Source organism: Mixophyes fleayi, chromosome 3, assembly GCF_038048845.1.
Source record: "Mixophyes fleayi isolate aMixFle1 chromosome 3, aMixFle1.hap1, whole genome shotgun sequence".
Lineage (NCBI taxonomy): Eukaryota > Metazoa > Chordata > Amphibia > Anura > Limnodynastidae > Mixophyes > Mixophyes fleayi.
The window spans coordinates 163,344,823-163,363,778 of record NC_134404.1 but is presented as its reverse complement, the minus strand read 5'-3'; the positions used below and the strand labels follow the sequence as shown (position 1 = coordinate 163,363,778).

The following is an 18,956-nucleotide window of genomic DNA, read 5'->3' as shown; positions in this document are numbered from 1 at the left end:
AACCTCTTTACCAGAGCAGCTGGATCACATAGCGCATGTTAGTTCAGTCGGCAGATGACTGTACCCACAGGTAGACTTGCCATTTCAGTTCCTTGGCACAGTGGTTTGAGGGTCATGTGCTCAGTAATGTCTGGACTGTTTATTGATATTGCTGGTGCAGTGTGTGTCAAACTTTAGGTTTTTCTCCAACGATGTCTGTATATTGTGCACAGATGTAACTGTAAACAAACTATACCAAGTACACCCCTTCCCATGCAGCTCTAAAGACATAGGTGTCAGAGATTTCAGAACTTCTGCATATGTCTATGTAATCCATGTGCAGTATAGGGTTTATGTCCTCTTTATCTCACTGGAAATGGCGGTGCTCTTGACTATGCGGTTTCCTCCTATCTGTTCTAGGAGTAAAGGTAATGAACCACAGGACGACATTCCTATAGGCTTATCTGAGCTGATTTATTATACCTCGACAAATAGGGTTTTAAGGTGTTCAGGGGAGCTCCTCATTCTTTTTCAGGTTCAATAATTATTAACAGAGTACAGAACTATAAGTTTTATTATATTAATTGTCGGTGCACTTATAGCTGTCAAAGTGCATTATCATGCTTAAATCCACATTACATTATTGAGAACATTCAGATGCCTCCGTAATTTGTGGTCAGTCTAGAAAGATTACCAGTGTAATGAAAATATATGCATATGTCAACATTAACCATTTATTTATACCTGTTTCACCCAACTTTGCATTCAAATTGGTTAATACAATCAGACTTCACACTATTCAAATAATTACGCAGCTTTTATAAAAATGAGACAAATGAACATTAAGTTTCTCAACTATCCATAAAACCGCTATACATGTTCTTTTAAACAACATAACGTATTAAAAACATATATTCTTATTTCATACTATATGCGGGCATATCATTCATATATTTATGTCTATTAATTACAAAATCAAATATTTTGATTCTCTAACCACCTGTTTTATAAACACGATCACGTGCCAACTGGACCGAGCTGTAGTCGCTAGAACGCTAAAAGTTATTCTATGTAGTTAATTCTGTGTTTTTATTATATTACCTCCTTTACAAATCTCGTGTTGACGTAAATAGTGCACAATCAGTCTACCAGATTAAAGTGCAGAGGTTCATGCTCCCTCCTATATTCTTATTTGTGATTTGTATTCACTTTGTTTTCTCATAAACTTGTTACATGCAAATCAAATAAATGTTCATTAAAACATGCCAGGATTATAAAAACATTATTCTTTTTAATGTGTATATTATATTATTTCCACATCAAAATTAAACTGTTGTATTACAAAAACAATTTTGTCCCATGTTGTTTAAAACCTAATAATGTGTCCTATTCAAATGCCACATTTCTTAGGATAATATAATAAACTTTATAACTGAAAGCCATGTTCACCGTGGTATAGTTCTGTGGTTTCTAATTCGACTTTTGTGTTCTGTATGTTATGCCTGTGTAGACATACTGTATGTTAACATTTAATATTTTATGAAAATGTCAATTTCACCCATGTGACATAATAGCTTGTAACTAAACACAGGTTATGTGAAGTCTCTATGATTCAGCAACTGAATACAGATCTCCATATTTTCATAGTTTGTATTATAGATTACTTTAAATAATAACTTACCTTTTTATATTATATATATTCAACTAACATTAACTTGACTGTTTATTCCAGTTACCTGGACTCATATACACTTAAGTGTTTTCTTCCTTCCCCCAGTTACTCTGAAGAATGCAGCTGAATTACTGGAATTTGCTGCATTGTACAATGCTGATCAGCTAAAAAATTCCTGCCTACAATTTATAGGGTTAAACATGGCAGCTTTGTTGGAAGCAAGGTACGTACGTATACACCAGTGTTTTTATATAGTCTATTAAGTTAATCCACCAACCCTATTCTATATACAGTTTTTCTTTGACTGTAATTTTGATGTTCTTACTGGTGTGTGCACTACAAAGATGTCTGTGTCCTATATGGCAGGATGTATAAACGGGATGTATTTAAAATGCTTCATGGAGACTAAAGAGGGTGTCCTCTACTTTCTCTATTTTGTAAAGTCATTTTCATACATAATACTTTTTCAATTGGATGCAGTTTGCACTCAAGTATCAAGTTTTTAACTTGTTAAATTACCTGTTTCGTGCTACCCTTGAATGCAGTCACTGGAAGTTGTTGGTTTCAATGACTGACACAATTGTTGGTGCCCCCTTCCCCCCCCTTCCCCACTGTCCTGGTTCAGCAGAGACTTATGTCTCCCGCAGTATGTCATCAGGTTAAAGGTCAGTGCACCTGTGACTGACTTTTTCTTTGTTCCGCATAGATAAGCAGAAAGTCCATCCCCCCCACCCTATCCTCTTCTGCTGCTGGCAGCATGTACACATTATTTAAAACCATTCCCTCTTAAAATCAAGTCTGATATGCATTACAGCTTCTGGCCTTTAGAAGCCAACCAACAATTTACTCCTTCTATCACATGCTCCTTGCTGCAAACTAGGCGGTAGCTCAAATAATACATACTGCATTTTACAGAGAAGAGAATGAGAGCTGTCAGAATTTTTTTTTTTTATAAGTCCAGGGCAGCACAGAATACATGACAACATGCTTGACCAACATCTGCCAGCAGACTATGCGTTATGAAGTGAAAGTACCAATCATTTGGGCTCCGAAGAAATGTGTCTTCATTATGACAGGAAATTTCATTGGGTGTTGTATAATTGCGATGGGCAACTGTTGCAATAATGTAATCAATAACAGAGTACTGTCTTACAAGCACTATATTTAAAGAATAAATATGCCCAGTACCTATTAAAAGGCAGACTAAGCCCACCATCGTCATCACCAGTTATTTATATAGCGCCACTGATTCCGCTGCGCTGTACAGAGAACTCATTCACATCAGTCCCTGTCCCATTGGGGCTTACAGTCCAAATTCCCTAACACACACACAGACAGTGAGAAAGAGAGACTCAGGTCAATTTGATAGCAGCCAATTAACCTACCAGTATGTTTTTGGAGTGTGTGAGGAAACCCACTGAAACACAGGGAGAAGATACAAACTCCACACTGATAAGGCCATGGTCAAGAATTGAACTCATGACCCCAGTGCTATGTGGTAGAAGTATAGGTTCTATCAGTCACTTATAGAAGTTTCTTCGCATCATCATGTTGCTGTATGCATATCACTGGGTGTACATCACCTTAAGGCAAACTACACTTAGGCTTTATTTTTTTAAAGGGCTGTGAAGTATGTGTTTGGCGTTTATTGCCTCCACCAAATCACATTTATTGACTGTTTAATTCATTAATGTTTGCAGTTTAATTCAGTACAGCTTAATTGATCAATTCATTCATTCATTCATTCATTCATTCATTATGCCTTCCCTCCTTGTAGTAAATAAGGAGAGACCGTCCCCTGGTCCTCCTTATCTCCCCTAGTTGCACCCCTGGAGCAGATTTGCACTGTGAGCTATCATTGCAGGAGGACTGAATCTGCCCAGTACTCTTTAGTCTAGAATAAAGCCTCTCTGTCACTTTACTACTTGAGGGGGTAGGTCATGATGAAGGAAGGTTGGGCAGCACGGTGGCGTAGTGGTTAGCACTTCTGCCTCACAGCACTGGGGTCATGAGTTCAATTCCTGACCATGGCCTTATCTATGAGAAGTTTGTATGTTCTCCCCGTGTTTGCGTGGGTTTCCTCCGGGTGCTCTGGTTTCCTCCCACACTCCAAAAATATACTGGTAAGTTAATTGGCTGCTATAAAAATTGACTCTAGTCTGTCTGTGTATGTGTTTGTGTGTCTATATTAGGGAATTTAGACTGTAAGCCCCAATGGGGCAGGGACTGATGTGAATGAGTTCTCTGTACAGCGCTGCGGAATTAGTGGCGCTATATAAATAAATGGTGATGATGATGATAAAGGTAAAGTGTAAAACCTGTTTAACATGTTTGTATATAAGAATTGTATAATACTCTTTTCTACTCTTTCTTTTTTTCCAAGATAGTTGTTAAACATTTTAAAATTATTATGAATTTTATTTAGTAAATCTTTTTACTGTTGTGCAGGTCTTTGGATGTACTGAGTGATGATGTGCTGAAAGACCTGGCAGAGTCTTATAGAAAAATGGTAAGGAAAGCAGGGAATGTTTTTGAGTGTGAAGTAGGGATATTCTGAGTGTATAGGGCTGAGAAGGACACTCTGAAATTTTGGGATTTTGGCACTCTGGTTTTCCATCCTTTTTAACATTGACTGACAAGTCCGTGTTATAGCAACTCTGCTGGGCTCATGGGAATCTGATGGTTCTACTACTGGGGGTCTGGAGGGAGATTTTATTATGGAAAATTTTACTGAATAATGAGTTAGCTACAAAGAGTTGATGATCATGGGTAATATAAACCCCAAGCTATTTGTTGTTGTGTGTCTGCCATTTAAAGTTAAAGTTTAGCTCAAGAAGTATTTTCAAACTAGAGGGACTGTTTCAATCTAAAGCTTCCATTTTGCTAGTGCTAATTTTATAGTTTAATAACAAGCTATGTTGTGTCCGTCCTTTAGAGAGATTTAGTAGAGAAGTGAAGAGGTCACAGAGAGTTAACAAGATATCATATGCATATAAGTCAATTTTATGATCAGAGTGACCTGATGAGATACCTGAAATTTTCTAAATCATCCTATTTCTAACCGCTAGTGGTTTAATAATTAAATCAAAGATTAGGGAACATTAGGTGGAGCTTGATGAGTGGCATTAGAAATATTTAAAGGGAATGATGTAAATCTATTAGCTGAAGCAGTCGCTGGAGGGTTGTGATAAAGGAGCTAGATGCCATTTGGGAAAATACCAGAAAAACACCTATGGGCTAGTGTTCTAAACATCAAGGGCCATCTAATCATACCGAAGGCTTTTTCGGCATCCAGTAACATTACTAAACTGCATTTTGGTTTATTTTGGGCTAAACATATTAGATGTGTTGTGCCTGTAGTGTTGTCCGAGCCTCAATGAGCCGGAACAAAGCTGACCTGATACGGCTTTATCAAGGTGGAAAGCCAGATTTAAGGCAATTCGCTAGGATGTTGGCAAAAATGTTTATTTGTACATTTATTAAAGAAATTGTCTAGATTTGCTACAAGAGTTGTAAACCCTACTTGGTTTAGGGACAACTATTTTATTAGCTTTTGCAGTGGAGACAACAAAGTGGTCTACATCTAAAGTTTTTGTTATAGAGCTCTGTAAGCTTCAGAGACTGCCTCACAGTGCTGGGGTCATGGGTTCGATTACAACCAGGGCCCTATCTGTGTGGATTTTGTATGTTCTCACCATGTTTGAGAGGGTTACCTCTGGGTACTCTGGTTTCTTCCCATTACTACAAAGACATACTGGTAGGTTAATTGGCTTCTGACAAAATGGATGTGTGTGTGTTTGTCTGTCTGTACATCCTCTGGATCTCTATTGAACATTGCTTAAAATCTGCTGAGGCAATTAAAGTTTGCAGAAATTGCTTACTTTTATAGATGAATTCATACCATTTAAATGGGCCTTCTCGATGAAGAGCATTCAGCGCAAGAGTACGTTTCCTGGGGAAATTAAGACCGTTCACATTAACTAAACTCTATTGCATTATTCTTTTTTGCATTTATAATTATACTATTTTACTGTGGAATCCAGTCTAAGCTGTTTTTTGTTTTTTTTTATTAAATGCAAGATTCCTGCCATGGACAAGAGACTGATCACACCATACTTGGATGGACCAGACATCAGCACTTTAGAGTCAGATGATGGTGAAAGTTTTATGTCTATTAGGGATGACAGTTTTTCTGAACAAGCTACGCAGTAAGTTGATCTTTAAAGTAACATCCTGTGCTTTCTGGGAGTTCATTGATTAGCATCTGTAATGCCACTTTATGTTTACCAGAACCACAAATTGTATGTAAATGACACATTAAACAGTGTTGACATTTATCATAATGTCATCCTACTACATTGCATAGTCTAGTATTGTGATACACATTGCTATTATGTTAGCACTTCACTTGTTTTTATAACTTGTTAGTCGGGAATATTTGAGCTTGTTGTATGTAATTTTCTGTAATTATATAAAATTCTATATTCATTCATCCCTACTCAAATTCTTAAAGTGTTTACTTACCTGTCTTCCTTTGGTAGAATATTGTACAGCTGTGTTCTTGTTTGTGGAGCACTCTTCTGTCTAAATGATAGCTGTGTAGTTTCTGCTCTCACAGTGTGAGAGTGTGGTAATCAATCTCTGTATTAACTTTGCCTAATTCTGTGACTCAGAGGGACATAGCTTGGCCGAGACATGGGAATGTGCATTGCTGACGCTACTACATGTTCTGTTAACCAGCATCTTGGAAGTAGTAGAACATTTGTTGCTGTCTCACTTTGTTTAGAAATCATGAGCATTTTTGTTTCCAGAGAAGCACTTTTCAAGAAAGCTAAAACAAAACCCAAAAGGAAGCCAAGGAAGCGATCTGACAGCTCTGGCGGGTATAATCTGTCAGACATCATTCAGAGCCCACCAGCCACAGGTCTGTGTATGCAGTTCATGCTTTTTAGTATGTTTTGTGTCATTTATTTTCTGTAATTTTTATTTCATATGTCAAGCCTATGATTATTACCTAGTTGGGAATATTAATGATTTGGCATACTCAAAACTATAGCTAATAAAGTATGATGAACTGATGATTAGTGCAAAGTATGCAATGCTCAGAGCAAATGCTCTGCGATGCATTCTGTCCCTAACTGAGGACAGGGTGGTGGGATACTGAATCACTCCATTTTTATTGTCCTCAGCTGCCTGGCAGTATATTATGGTCTATGTCTTTGTCTAAACATCTCAGAATTTTTCTGATGCATTTTGTTTGTAGGATTTTTCAAGTCCGAAAAAAACAATTCTGTAGAGTCACTCCAGGACTTGCTGACCTCTGATTCTGAAGGAAGCTTTGTCGGTGCAAGTAGCCCAAGAGATTTACAATCACCTGATTTCATAGCCAACTTCAGTCTAGAAAAACATGAGGTTTGTCAATATACCAGATTCCTAAATCCTAAAAATCAAAAACATCAACACAATTTTTTGTAATTTCTCTTACACTCCACCTTGTGTGCCTTCTCTCTCTCCCTAATCATATAGTGGGTATTAACATATTTAAAGAAGCTTTGCAGCATATTTACAATAATTGTATGTTCAGATATGTAACACCATGAATCAGAGCACTTAAATGGACTATAACCTTATTATTCTCCTTGATTTATTGTGTCTAGAACTTGGGAATCTTTATGCCTACACATAGTTTTAGTATTTTTCTCTGTTGAGTCAGTGTAGCCTTCTAAATATATATATATATATATATATATATATATATATATATATATATATATATGTTTTCCAACTGTGGACTTGGCCTCTAACATCTTTCCGTCCACCATTTGGCAAATTGACCACCAAGGCAGACAGATCTTGGGTTCAATAGACTTAAATTTAAGTCCGTTCTCTACACGCCATGTATGGAACCCAGATCTAAGGGACAACATTTGATTCTGGGGAAGGTTCCTGACCACCGTGTCACTCTACACAGGGCACAAATGGAGTTCTATGTTTAACTCAGTAGGAAAACGAGGACTTTCACCTCTGATCACAGGGAATCTGGATTTTCTATGGGCAGAGAAGCAGCTACAAGGGAGATCTGTGTGTCAGCTGTTTTCAGATACAGTTTACAGTGAATCTATCAGTGCTGGCAGTAGAGGAGACACAAGACAGAGACTACCTTTGTTATATAAAAAGGAAAAAAAAAAGCTAAAACCAAAATTAAAACCATCTTATATCCCTTATAACATACAATGCACATATTTGTTTTTACTATACTCTGGACAACTAACAAATTATTTTTGGGGCTAATTTCCAGGCATTTGCTAATTAATTGGGATAAAGTAACTATGGAAATTATCATGGGAAAGTCTTTCTTTCTTTCTTTTTTTTATCAACCTATGTAATGCACTAAAAGGGATATTTATTTTCACTATGCCACCAAAACACAGCCCTGTGTCTGTTTTATACAATATGTGACATTTAGTAGGATACACAAAACAGTTAAAAATAACATCTCAGGTAAGCACACAGAAATATGGCCGGGTGACAAACATGTAAACTCCCATCAGTCATAAAGGGGTAAAGATAAATAGCAATACTCCATGTAAGTGACAAATATGAATATAAAAGTGAAATATGGACACCTTGTACTGATTTGAATGTGTTCTAAAGTATTTGTCATTAAAGTTGTTCCGAGTGTAGACTCTATTCTATAGCAAAAAAACTGGTTCTCATACAAGTTTCCACACTCTTTCTAGTGAGCTACTTTGTGACAAAATGTCTTGTGTAGATTTCCATATATTAGGTCCTGACAATGCTGTTTATCATATCTGTTCCCCCAAAGTTCGCTGTTAGCAGCATTGAGCATCCGTTCTGGGCTTAGTGTTTTATCCTCTAGCCTAATGCAAAGGTTTCACTTTTCTGTATTAATCTGTGTCTGCAATATTGAGTAGGAAGTAAATAAACCGCTGAAGCCAATTTAAGATGATGATTTACTTGTGTTGAAAATTAGATTTGATGATAAGTGTAAAGTAATTGTTGAACTATTCCTTTTTTTTTTTTGTATGACAGGTAAAAAATCTAGTCTATGAGGTGAGTGTCAGCATGTCATCACCTCCAGTGAGTGACCCGACTGGTAAAAAGATGCCAAAACTCAAGGCTTCTTCTCCAAAAGCTATCCCCAGCACCAGGCAGACTCCATCCACTTCTCCTAATTGGGTTGCTGTATCTTTCAGGTACATAATTATTTTCATTACACTAAAATGCATTTATTAACATTTATTTATATAGTGCCAGCACACTTCTCAGTGCTTTACAATTTTGAGCAAACACAATAATAAAACAAGACTACTTGTATAAGACTATCTATATTTCTCATACGTCATATTGGGGAACACTGCGATACATTGGGGTATAGTAGGTGGTACCAGGAGTCCAGGCACTAAACAGTTAAATCTGTGAGTGTAGCTCCACCCCTGCTATACCCCTCCCACAGGAAGGAGCCTCAGTTTAGTTTTAGTGCCCTGAGAAGTCAGACATGTTTTCCAGGGCTCCTGCCCTGGAGTTTGCTTTATTAATTTTTTTTCCAATTATTTTATTTATTTTACTTTTTAGGGGGAAAACATTACTGGGCTCATGGATGCCTCCCAGGGGGTGGATAGCCTGCGGCCTTCCTCCACCCCGGGTTCCCGAGCAGGGGTGAGTAGCTTTGACAGCTATTTCACCCCCAGCATAGCCGGACATTTAATAATCTATGGGCAGCTAACCGGCAGTAAACTGAAAGCCGCGACCGCAGCACACAGACAGGTGCTGTGGTCGTGTCCCCCTGCTCCTAGGCAACGAGCATTGCCAGATAGCAGGGAGACCAGGAGCAGCCACAGGCAGATCTCCGTTGAATTGGAGAGCACAGCTGTGGCTGCTACTCACACAGGAGGGCACAGAATGGAGATATCTCTGTTTAACAGCGCGGGAGCAGCCATTGTACAAGAGAGGAAGAGGAGATCCTAGGCTCCTTCTTCAGCTACCTGGCGCCTTCGCCGGAGCTTCCAGCGCCATTTGTCAGCACTTGATAATCGGAACTGCTTTGCCCCTTCATACAGGACAGGTTTTTACTTGTTTCAACAGTCTTTTCTACAACTGATTGTTCCTAAGACTTTATGTGTGAGGCTGTCATTTCTTGGTAAAAGATTTGCATTATATCCATCTTTAAAGATCTGATATATTGTACAGTTTGCATTAGCTGTTAAAATAACCAGATATATTTATTTTTAAATACATCCTGGGTCTTTGTTGTTGTTGCATGTGTATATGTAAATTCCTGCTATACTGATAAAATACTATATTGCATATATATCCATTTTTAAGTAGATTTGATATATTTTGTATATTCACAGTAACATGTAGAGGCTGTTTGAACAGCAATAGGGTCACCAGCCATTTATATAAAAAATCACTGGGCCCTTGTTAACATCCAGCACAGCTATTCTGAACAGAATCCTGCATAACTGATACGCTTGATATATGTTTATATTCACTGCATAAAGCATATACTCTTCTGCAGGCATATATATATATATATATATATATATATATATATATATCATACACCATGACAAGAAAAAAAAAAGGGAAGCTGCCGTAAAGTCTGTTGCGGATTAAAAATGTGCAAAATTGTCCCGTAGACAGTCTGTCTCGGAGGTCCAGTGTACAGCCTGCAAGGCGGAGAGGACCAGTGCCAGACTCAGTCTGTGCCTTTGGTCGTGAAAGAACTTGCATTGCTGCGTCCTTGGACATCATCCATAGCAGATCTCATGTGGGTAATGCCTCACCATGAGATAGGTGAATCTTCTATTCTACTTCCGCATCACACCTGTCAAATTCACAAAGGGGCCCTACCCACCTCTGGTGTCTCAGGTGGAATCCACCTTAGCACAATCCCTTGCGGAGTCAGCCCAGTTATTGGCTAGGGCCTCTTCCTCACCAGAATGCATTCTACGTACATCACACAAAACATCACACAAATTTCAGGTCTCACAGGATGCTAGGATACTAGACTCCACTTTTGACCTCTCATCTGAGGAAGAGGGTGAAATTACCAGAGAATCTCCAATCGTCCGTCTCCCAACCTGTGCTCCTTCAAACGGGCACTTAAAACCCACCTGTTCCTCAAAGCCTACCAACCATCCACCTAACGCCTCATCCACTCTTCTCATTCTTCCTCTCTCCCCTGGCCCATCTCTTCTCTCCCCCCTGCTTCACTGGCTCCCTTTTGTGCCTGTTTTTGTTTCACCCTCCCTTAGGATGTAAGCTCTTATGAGCAGGGCCCCCCTCCGTTCTCCATACCGATTCTTCCGCTCTGTCTTTACTCCATATGACTTCCTGGAGTTCCTGAAGCTTTGGTACTTTGTGTTTATTGTTCTGTACTTTGTCACCCTGTTTTGTACTACTGTTTGTACTGTGTACGGCGCTGCGGAAACCTTGTGGCGCCCAACAAATAAATGATGATAATAATAATCTGGGGAGAAAGACTTTGGTAGCGTGGAAGAATCATCCATCTTACAGGACGTGGATGATTTGGTGTTAGGGGTTCGCAACCTTCAGGCTTTACAAACCCACAGACATCATGCACAGCTGGTTTCTCACTTTTAAAAGGCAGATGACACAGCTCATTTATTTTCCTTCATCTCCCCAAATGCACTGACAAGAAGGGGATTTCTTGCTCTGTTCTGCTTAGGGAGCGGCTGTTCGTATTTTCAAGCTGGGCATGTCCACAGCCTGGGTAAATAAGGCTATTCAAGCCTGGGCAGAACAGTTAGACAAAGGTCTATGTGATTGCCCCACAGCTAAGTTGTTGGTCCTTACAGATCACATCCTGGGATACTATATATGTTACATGCTAATTATAGCAGCCAGGTGCTCCTAGTGGCTTTGCTCTTGGTTCAGGGACGTGGTTTCCAAGCGCACCCTGGAAGCACTGCCCTATGACGGTATTCCGTAATCAGCGCATGATTGGACCAGCTCAGACTGGAGGCTACATGAGCCAAAAACCACCTTATTGCCATTTACTCAGGCCAAACCAAAACATCCCAGGTTTACGTCCTTTTGCCCCTTCAGCAGATCTAGAGGATCTCCTGCAATGGGTTAGTTAGTCTACTCTTACACGGAGTAGGTTCTGTCGAGGCCGGGGGCCTTCAAGACGAGGAAACCTTAAGCTAACTGAGTTGGTTTCAGCATGACTTCTCCCCCATTTGTAGGAATGTGGGTGGAGCACGCATGTCATATGTTTCAGGACAAGTGGCTGGAATTGTCCCCCGACTCCTGGTTCAAGGGGATTGTCACTCGTGGCTAGGTAATATTCTTGCTCCATTCCCGCAGGCCAAGTCTCAATCGAAAGACCCTTAGCCAACAGGTACGAGTCCTGGGTTTCAAAATGGAGTATCTCCGGACGGTCATACGACCATGGAACAGGGAAAATTCAGGTCTGCTTTGGACATACAAGATGCCTTTCTTCATGTCCCCATGTAGCAGGGTCATCAGTTCCTACGGCGCTTTGCAGTAGTGGACGACCATTACCAGTTCAGGGCATTACCCTTTGGTCTGACAATCGTCCCGATGGTTTTCACTGAAGGATGGCAGTAATGGCAGCCCTTCACAGCTCCCAGGGTATCATGGTAGTTCCTTATCTGGACGATCTTGTCCTGAAAGCTTCATCTTCCTAGACCCTGTCCCAGCACATTCAGATAACCATATCCTTCCTGGAGACGTATGCTTGGATAATCAACCTGCCAAAGTCTTCTCTGCACAGAAAATGCGCTTTCTAGGTCTGGATTTCGACACCAGGGTGTCAGAGAGTGTTTTTCCCAGGGGACAAGATTTGGTCCAATCCACGACCAGGGACCTCTAAAAAAGTGTTCTTTTTACAATGCATGAAGCTTTTGGGCACCATGGTATCTGTCTTCGAGGCAGTATTCTTTGCTCAGTTCCATTCGCGAGCGCTCCAGTGGAAGACCCTGCGCAGATAGACAGGATCCCACCTGTACCTGGTCAGTCAGATGATCAGACTATCATCTCAGGTCCATCTGTCCCTTATAGGGTGGCTCCTCATGTCACATCTCTCCAAGGACCGATCATTTCAGACGTAGGAGTGGACAATGTCACCACAGACGCCAATTTGTCAGGATGGGGAGGATTCATATCGACTCTCAGATCCAGGATCTGTGGGAGCCTCTGGAGTCATCTCTTCCCATCAATGTGCTGGAGTTGCAAGTAATTTGCAATGTGCTTCTCCAAGCTCTACTGTTTCTGCTGGGAAAGCCGGTCAGAGTCCAGTGGGACAATGCAACAGCAGTCGCATATCTAAATCATCAAGACGGCACTCGCTGTGCCAGGGCCATGAAGGAAGTGACTAGGATAATGCTGTGGGCAAAGCGTCACATCAGTGATCTCAGCGATCTTCATTCCCAGAGTAGACAACTGGGAGGCCTATTATCTAAGCCTCAACAAGGTCCATCCTGGACCTTGTTGGTCCATGGTCCCTATATCTGGAGGGCTTCGATCCCCTAGTCCAGCGATAGGGTTGTCCAGAAGTAGATCTGATGGCGTCGGGGTTGAACTTCAAGGTTCCCCTATTCTATGCAAAATCCAAAGATCCTGCAGCAAGATTTGTCGATGTCATGGTGATTCCCTGGCGATTTCACCTAGTCTGTTTGTTTCCTCCTCTACCCATGCGAAGGAAGGTTCTCATGAAGCTGAAAAGAGAACGGGTGACGGCCATTCTGATGGCTTCTGACTGACCGCACCGAGTCTGGTTCTCGGATCTTCGAGGACTGGCAGTAGAACCTCCGTTCAGACTGTCTCTTCACCAGACTTGCACACGCAAGGAAATCTTTGCTGCCACTCGTTAGGTTGGCTGGTTTTTGAAGATGTGGCTATTGAGATAATGTTTCTGAAAGCAAAAGGCTTTTCTGCAGAAGCAGTGAAAGCTAGCATCAAAGCCAGGAAGCCGTCATCGACTGCCAATTACTATAGAATTGAAAGGCATATGTTCTTGGGTGTGAAATAAATCACTTTCACACATTTTGTCTCAATCTGTCTATGTTGCCTTCCTTCCTCACGCCGGCTTGGACAAGGGGTTGCGTTAACCTCTTTAAAAAGTTGCAAGTTTTAGCGTTGTCTGTTGTCCAGCACAGACTGGCCCCCCTGCTGGAAGTTCACACTTCTTACAGAGGGCACTTCATGTCCTCCCTCCGTTTGTGCCTCCGGTGAAGCCATGGGATCTGAACTTCTTCAGGCATCGGTCAAACAACCATTTTAACCGTTAGTCTGTGGATATATGATATCTCATTTGGAAAGTATATTTTCTTAATGCGGTGTCTTCAGCATGTCTCAGAGTTAGGGGCATAGTCTGAGACAGGGGGCAGCTTTGGTAGGTCCCCTGTGTATAGCAGTGTCCCCCAATTGGACTACGAGAATGGGATTTTACGGTAAGTATGTTATTTTTAGCTCCTTTATATGCAGGCATTGTATACGACTATATATTTTTAGCTCCTTTTATATGCAGACATTGAATAAGACTATATATATATTTTTAGCTCCTTTTATATGGAGGCATTGAACCACAAATGTTTGTTAAGACTCCAGTGTTGGTATACTTGACAATCTGTTGGTGCCATGTCACACAAAGTGGATTGACTTGATCTTTAAAGAAATATTTTCTGGTGCTAACCCATTCTATGTACAGATGCTATAAATGGCTTTTGAATCACTGTCAGCATTGTATTATTTTGAAATATACTCTTCTGCAAGTTTAATATTGCATATTTTTATTTTATGTTAAACTTGCAACTACACAAAGTAATGTACTGTTTGGAATGTTTGCATGAATGTGATTGTTCTCTACCAATAGTATAAGTGTGTTGCGCTTCAAACTGTAGTGACAAGTCTTCCATTACTGAATAGTAGAAGTACAAAAGGCAGCTGCATATTCTTTGCTTGATAAATATATAATTATTTTTCTTTTCTCGTGCAGCCCTATCAGTCCTCCTACTATGGATCTTCGAACAATCATGGAAATAGAAGAAAGTGTGCAAAAATGTGGAGCTACACCAAAACTGGGTGCTGGGTTAGTTACTCAACTCTGATATGCAGAATGAATGACACTTTGTTGCTGCTTGTTTCAGGTCACACCTTGCAGCCTTAAATCTCTTGTATAAAGATATTTATCAACTGTGGAGAAGGTGGTTCCAGTGGGTAAAGAGTTAATGCTACCTAACAGATGTTAGAGGATCTAATACATTAAAACCCTACATATGTCTTTACATTTTGTCTTAAACATCTCCTTTATGGTCAAGTTCAGAAAATCAACTTTTGCTGTGTTTATTATTTACCAGTTCAATCCACTGATCTAGTTAATACCATATTCATGTTTATGGAGTTTAATCTGAATGTGACTTTAGTCATTTGCAGTTCTTAGATTACTTAAACTATTTTGACTGTAGACATCTTGGAAATAACTTTCCATCGTAAATAGCTGATGATGATATTAAGCCCTGACATGAGAAACATTGTAAAATGTATGGCTGTTATTTTATACCACAAAATGACTCTTCTTGTGGAGTCCTGAAGCATCCCAGTCCTACTCCCCAACACCCTTCTTGTAATGTTACAGAGTAGTTTGCCTAAGACCCAAATGAATAATGGGGCACAGCTTGTAACAGTGAAAGGGTTAAATATTCTCTAGCCAAAAATAGTGTGAATCACATCACTCTCTAGTGTCACTGTTTTAATTCAGTGTAAGTGTAGCTAATGTTTACTTGTTAAGACAATGCTGTTGCCACACTGTGTAGGCACATTTGTGAAAGTGATGGTAGTTTTTGACTTGTATAATTCAAGACGGCTAATTTATAGTATAAGGTATAACATGTGCTTCACAACAACTGTTGAATAACTTCTACAAAAAAAAAAGAAAAATTAGTAATTTGGTGCCAGTAATGAGGTGCCACGGTTTTACTGTTTCTTTGTGAAGCTATAGCCAAACTAATATGGTTGTAAATTTTAATAGCGTAATAATTTTTTCCCAGATCACAAAAGCCTGCAATTGTTGGTACAAAGCTATCTCAGAAGCAGAAGAAAATGATGGCCTTTAAGGAGAGTAGTTGCAGTGGAGAAAATACTGCCAATAAGCTTGCTGCAGCTACAAATATCAAGGGCACACCCAAAACCTGGTAAACAAACCACCAAAGGACATGTTTGAAGTTAGAGCCCCTTGCTGGTGGCAGTTGCTTTTCCTTTGATTTGTAATTTTTCACAACTTGGCAAAATATTTGTTTAAAAGTTCACATTTTTTGTGTGTATATAACATTTTTTTAGTAATGTACCAGGCATTCTGACCATATATAATCGATAGTTCATATATTTTACTTTACTTTCTCACTGATTTAATCTTAGGCAGTTGTTACAGATGTAACATGCCATCCTTGGATGTACGGAATACACTGGGTATTAGAGGACAGATGACTTGCAAATAAAGTGGTGTCTATGACACCCCTCAGAGCACTGCTGTAGTAGTCTAATCCATGATAGTTTATGCCATATCCTTAAATTGAAATTGGCCCATCTCCAAGCATTAAACACTTGTGATGAAAATGAATCACATTTTTTGTAATGTACTGTCTTTTGCAAAGTGGTATATTTTTTATTCTCTCTACAGGGCAGCATTTGGGACTGTGCTTACCAAGTATTAAGGGTTTCTAGCATACCATAGCATTATTGCCAACTTGTACACATCCTCAGGGCATTCCCTAATCCCATCCTCATTCTCAGGAATCCTATTATTTTGCCAGTGAATGTGTAATAACGCAGCTGATGTTCATAGGTGGCACAGTTATAGCTAAACAATTTCAACCAATCTTATCCGGCTCCTCCTGAATCAGCTGTCTTCTCTATCATAGTGTAAAAGGAGGAATATTTGACCATATCTTTTACCACATGTGGATCACATACTTTACAGCTTGCAACTAATGAATATTTTTTTGTATCCATAGAAATTATTTTTTTTCAGTAAGGGAAAACATACTACAGACATGGGGATTATTGAGCCCTGTGTATATTTGTTATACATGGGCAGCAGTATGTATACGCTGGGCTAAAACAATGTAAAGTAGCACATACAGAATTGGCAAATGCAGTATTGTTTTCTAGACAACGCAACATGAGAAAATTCTCTGGCAGGCCTAATGATAGACCCTGATCAAACATTGTAGATGTAAAGGGGTTGTCCACGTTTGGACCACTATCCTCACCCCTTTTTTCACCTGTTCATCTTCATTACAAAGCATTGGATAGATTCAGTTGCTCTATGCTCTTCGCTGCAGCACAATATGGGTGCAGAAGAGGAGTGGAGGAAACACTTTAATTACAGATAGAAAAATGATGAGTGAGTGTCCAAAAGTAAGACGTTCTGTTAGGCTATCTATCTATATAGGACAATTTCACAAACATATATAGTCTTAATGCTACCAGTTTAGTGTGTTTCTGTGGAATGCATGAAAAGAAAGTATATTCTAATATCTAATAATGTATTAGTAGGGATGTATGTTATACATGTATAAACATATTCTGTAGTAAATGTTTGTTTACTTTTTAGAAACATTGAATTGAAACATTTTGAGTAATGCCGCATTTAACACTGCCCCCGGACCAACTTGCAGTGAGTTGGTCATTTTCCAGTATCAGAGAAATGAATGCTGCAGATTAAATCTCGGGCAGCTTTATGCTTCACTCTGCATACTTAGAAGCAAACTCCTCTTTTAAAATGGAATAAAATGAACTATTATGTCAAGCAGCAATTTAGTCTGACATTCTTTAAAAATAGCCTTGGCTTTCTGTCTTTTGTGCAGATTAGCCAGAATATGTTTTTATAACTGTGCAAATCCTGTTTTTTTGGTTGAATTTGTATGTGCATTAACAATCAATGGGTTATTTTGGCAGAGGAAGTTTGGTTTCCATTCATAACTTAAGTGCTATGCAACTTGTGAAAGCCATTGAAATGAAATACTTGCTATGGAAATCTAGCAGTATTTCTGGCGCTTTCAGGTGCCAGAAGGGTGGGAACTTTTCTGGAGTTCTCTTTAAATTGGGTAAGGACAGAATACCTCAGTTTCCCATTCCAAGAGTTTTGATTCATCTTTTAACTTCTGAAATATATTCCTCTGAGGTCGGTTAGTCAGAGAAAGGTATTCTTAGGTGAATTTCTAACATTTCTGTTGCAGAGTGGATTCTAGGTATACAGTTCACTTGGAAGGATTGTTAATGTACAAATGTACTGAGTATTTTCGTAGCACTCGAAGCATTACATGTTGTAGTTGGGTAAAACCTATTTGTTTTGCTATTGTGATAGTTTGCTTATTTATTTGTTTAGTGACAGTTTCTTATATAGTGTTTACATATTATGTAGCACTTAGCAGAGAATATTTAATCATTGACATCAGTCTCCGCATCTGTGGAGCTTACAATCTACATTCCCTAGCACGCAGACACATACACCTTTTCATAAGAAGCCAATTAATCTAACATTTATGTCTCGGGAGTGTGGGAGAAAACCCATGCAAACAATTTGAGAACATACAACCGCCACATAGATCAGGCTGTGTGTGGCAACAGTGCTAACCACTGTGCCGTGTATATTTTACCTAAATCCCCATTTATAAAAATTCAACTTTTGTCAAAACATCTATAAGATTTTTGGAACACATATAACTTGTTATCGCACCACATAAATGTTTTGCTGTGCTCTAATTGGGACACGTTTGTGCCACTTTTTTGTTGTTGCTGCCCTTTCATTCATCTCCTTATTTAAGCCCTCTCACATGTGATTAACATTGGAGGTGCAGCCTAGTGGTAAATCAAGAGAAAATGAAAATATGTAGGCAGGTAAATAGGTAACAGATGGAACCCCATACATTTCCCCACAGACCACAGTGGCAGACTCCCGCACAGCTGCTGTGTGTTAGAGGGCCTTTAAACTTTTTAGTGTCTAAAGCCATCCCCCTTTACCAGTGCATGAATCGTACGTCAGTGTAATTTACTAGTTTATATGCATTTCATCAGGGCTTCCTCATTAAATTCTGGGGGAGAACAGAGGTCATTCCGTGACCTCCTACTGGAAGAACATAAATCCGTCAGCTTGAATTCACCGGGAGATACTATCAAAAGACCCATTCGTACCGAGGAAATGGACCCTCATAAAGTTGCAAGGTGAGAAGGTGGGGTTTCCTTCGGTTCAGTAACAATAAGCTTAAAGGTACATATTAATGAATGTGTAGCT

General features: G+C 39.5%; 1 protein-coding gene across 1 annotated transcript in view; it reads left to right on the top strand.

Moving 5' to 3' along the window:
* Positions 1 to 18,956, top strand: part of IBTK (inhibitor of Bruton tyrosine kinase) — a 75,709-nt gene that overhangs the window by 41,520 nt on the left and 15,233 nt on the right. The window contains exons 18-26 of the mRNA XM_075202691.1: positions 1,757 to 1,874; positions 4,100 to 4,160; positions 5,732 to 5,859; positions 6,463 to 6,575; positions 6,915 to 7,063; positions 8,705 to 8,868; positions 14,661 to 14,753; positions 15,712 to 15,855; positions 18,740 to 18,886. Coding sequence (XP_075058792.1) covers positions 1,757 to 1,874; positions 4,100 to 4,160; positions 5,732 to 5,859; positions 6,463 to 6,575; positions 6,915 to 7,063; positions 8,705 to 8,868; positions 14,661 to 14,753; positions 15,712 to 15,855; positions 18,740 to 18,886 — 1,117 coding nt within the window. The remainder of the gene's footprint in view (positions 1 to 1,756; positions 1,875 to 4,099; positions 4,161 to 5,731; positions 5,860 to 6,462; positions 6,576 to 6,914; positions 7,064 to 8,704; positions 8,869 to 14,660; positions 14,754 to 15,711; positions 15,856 to 18,739; positions 18,887 to 18,956) is intronic.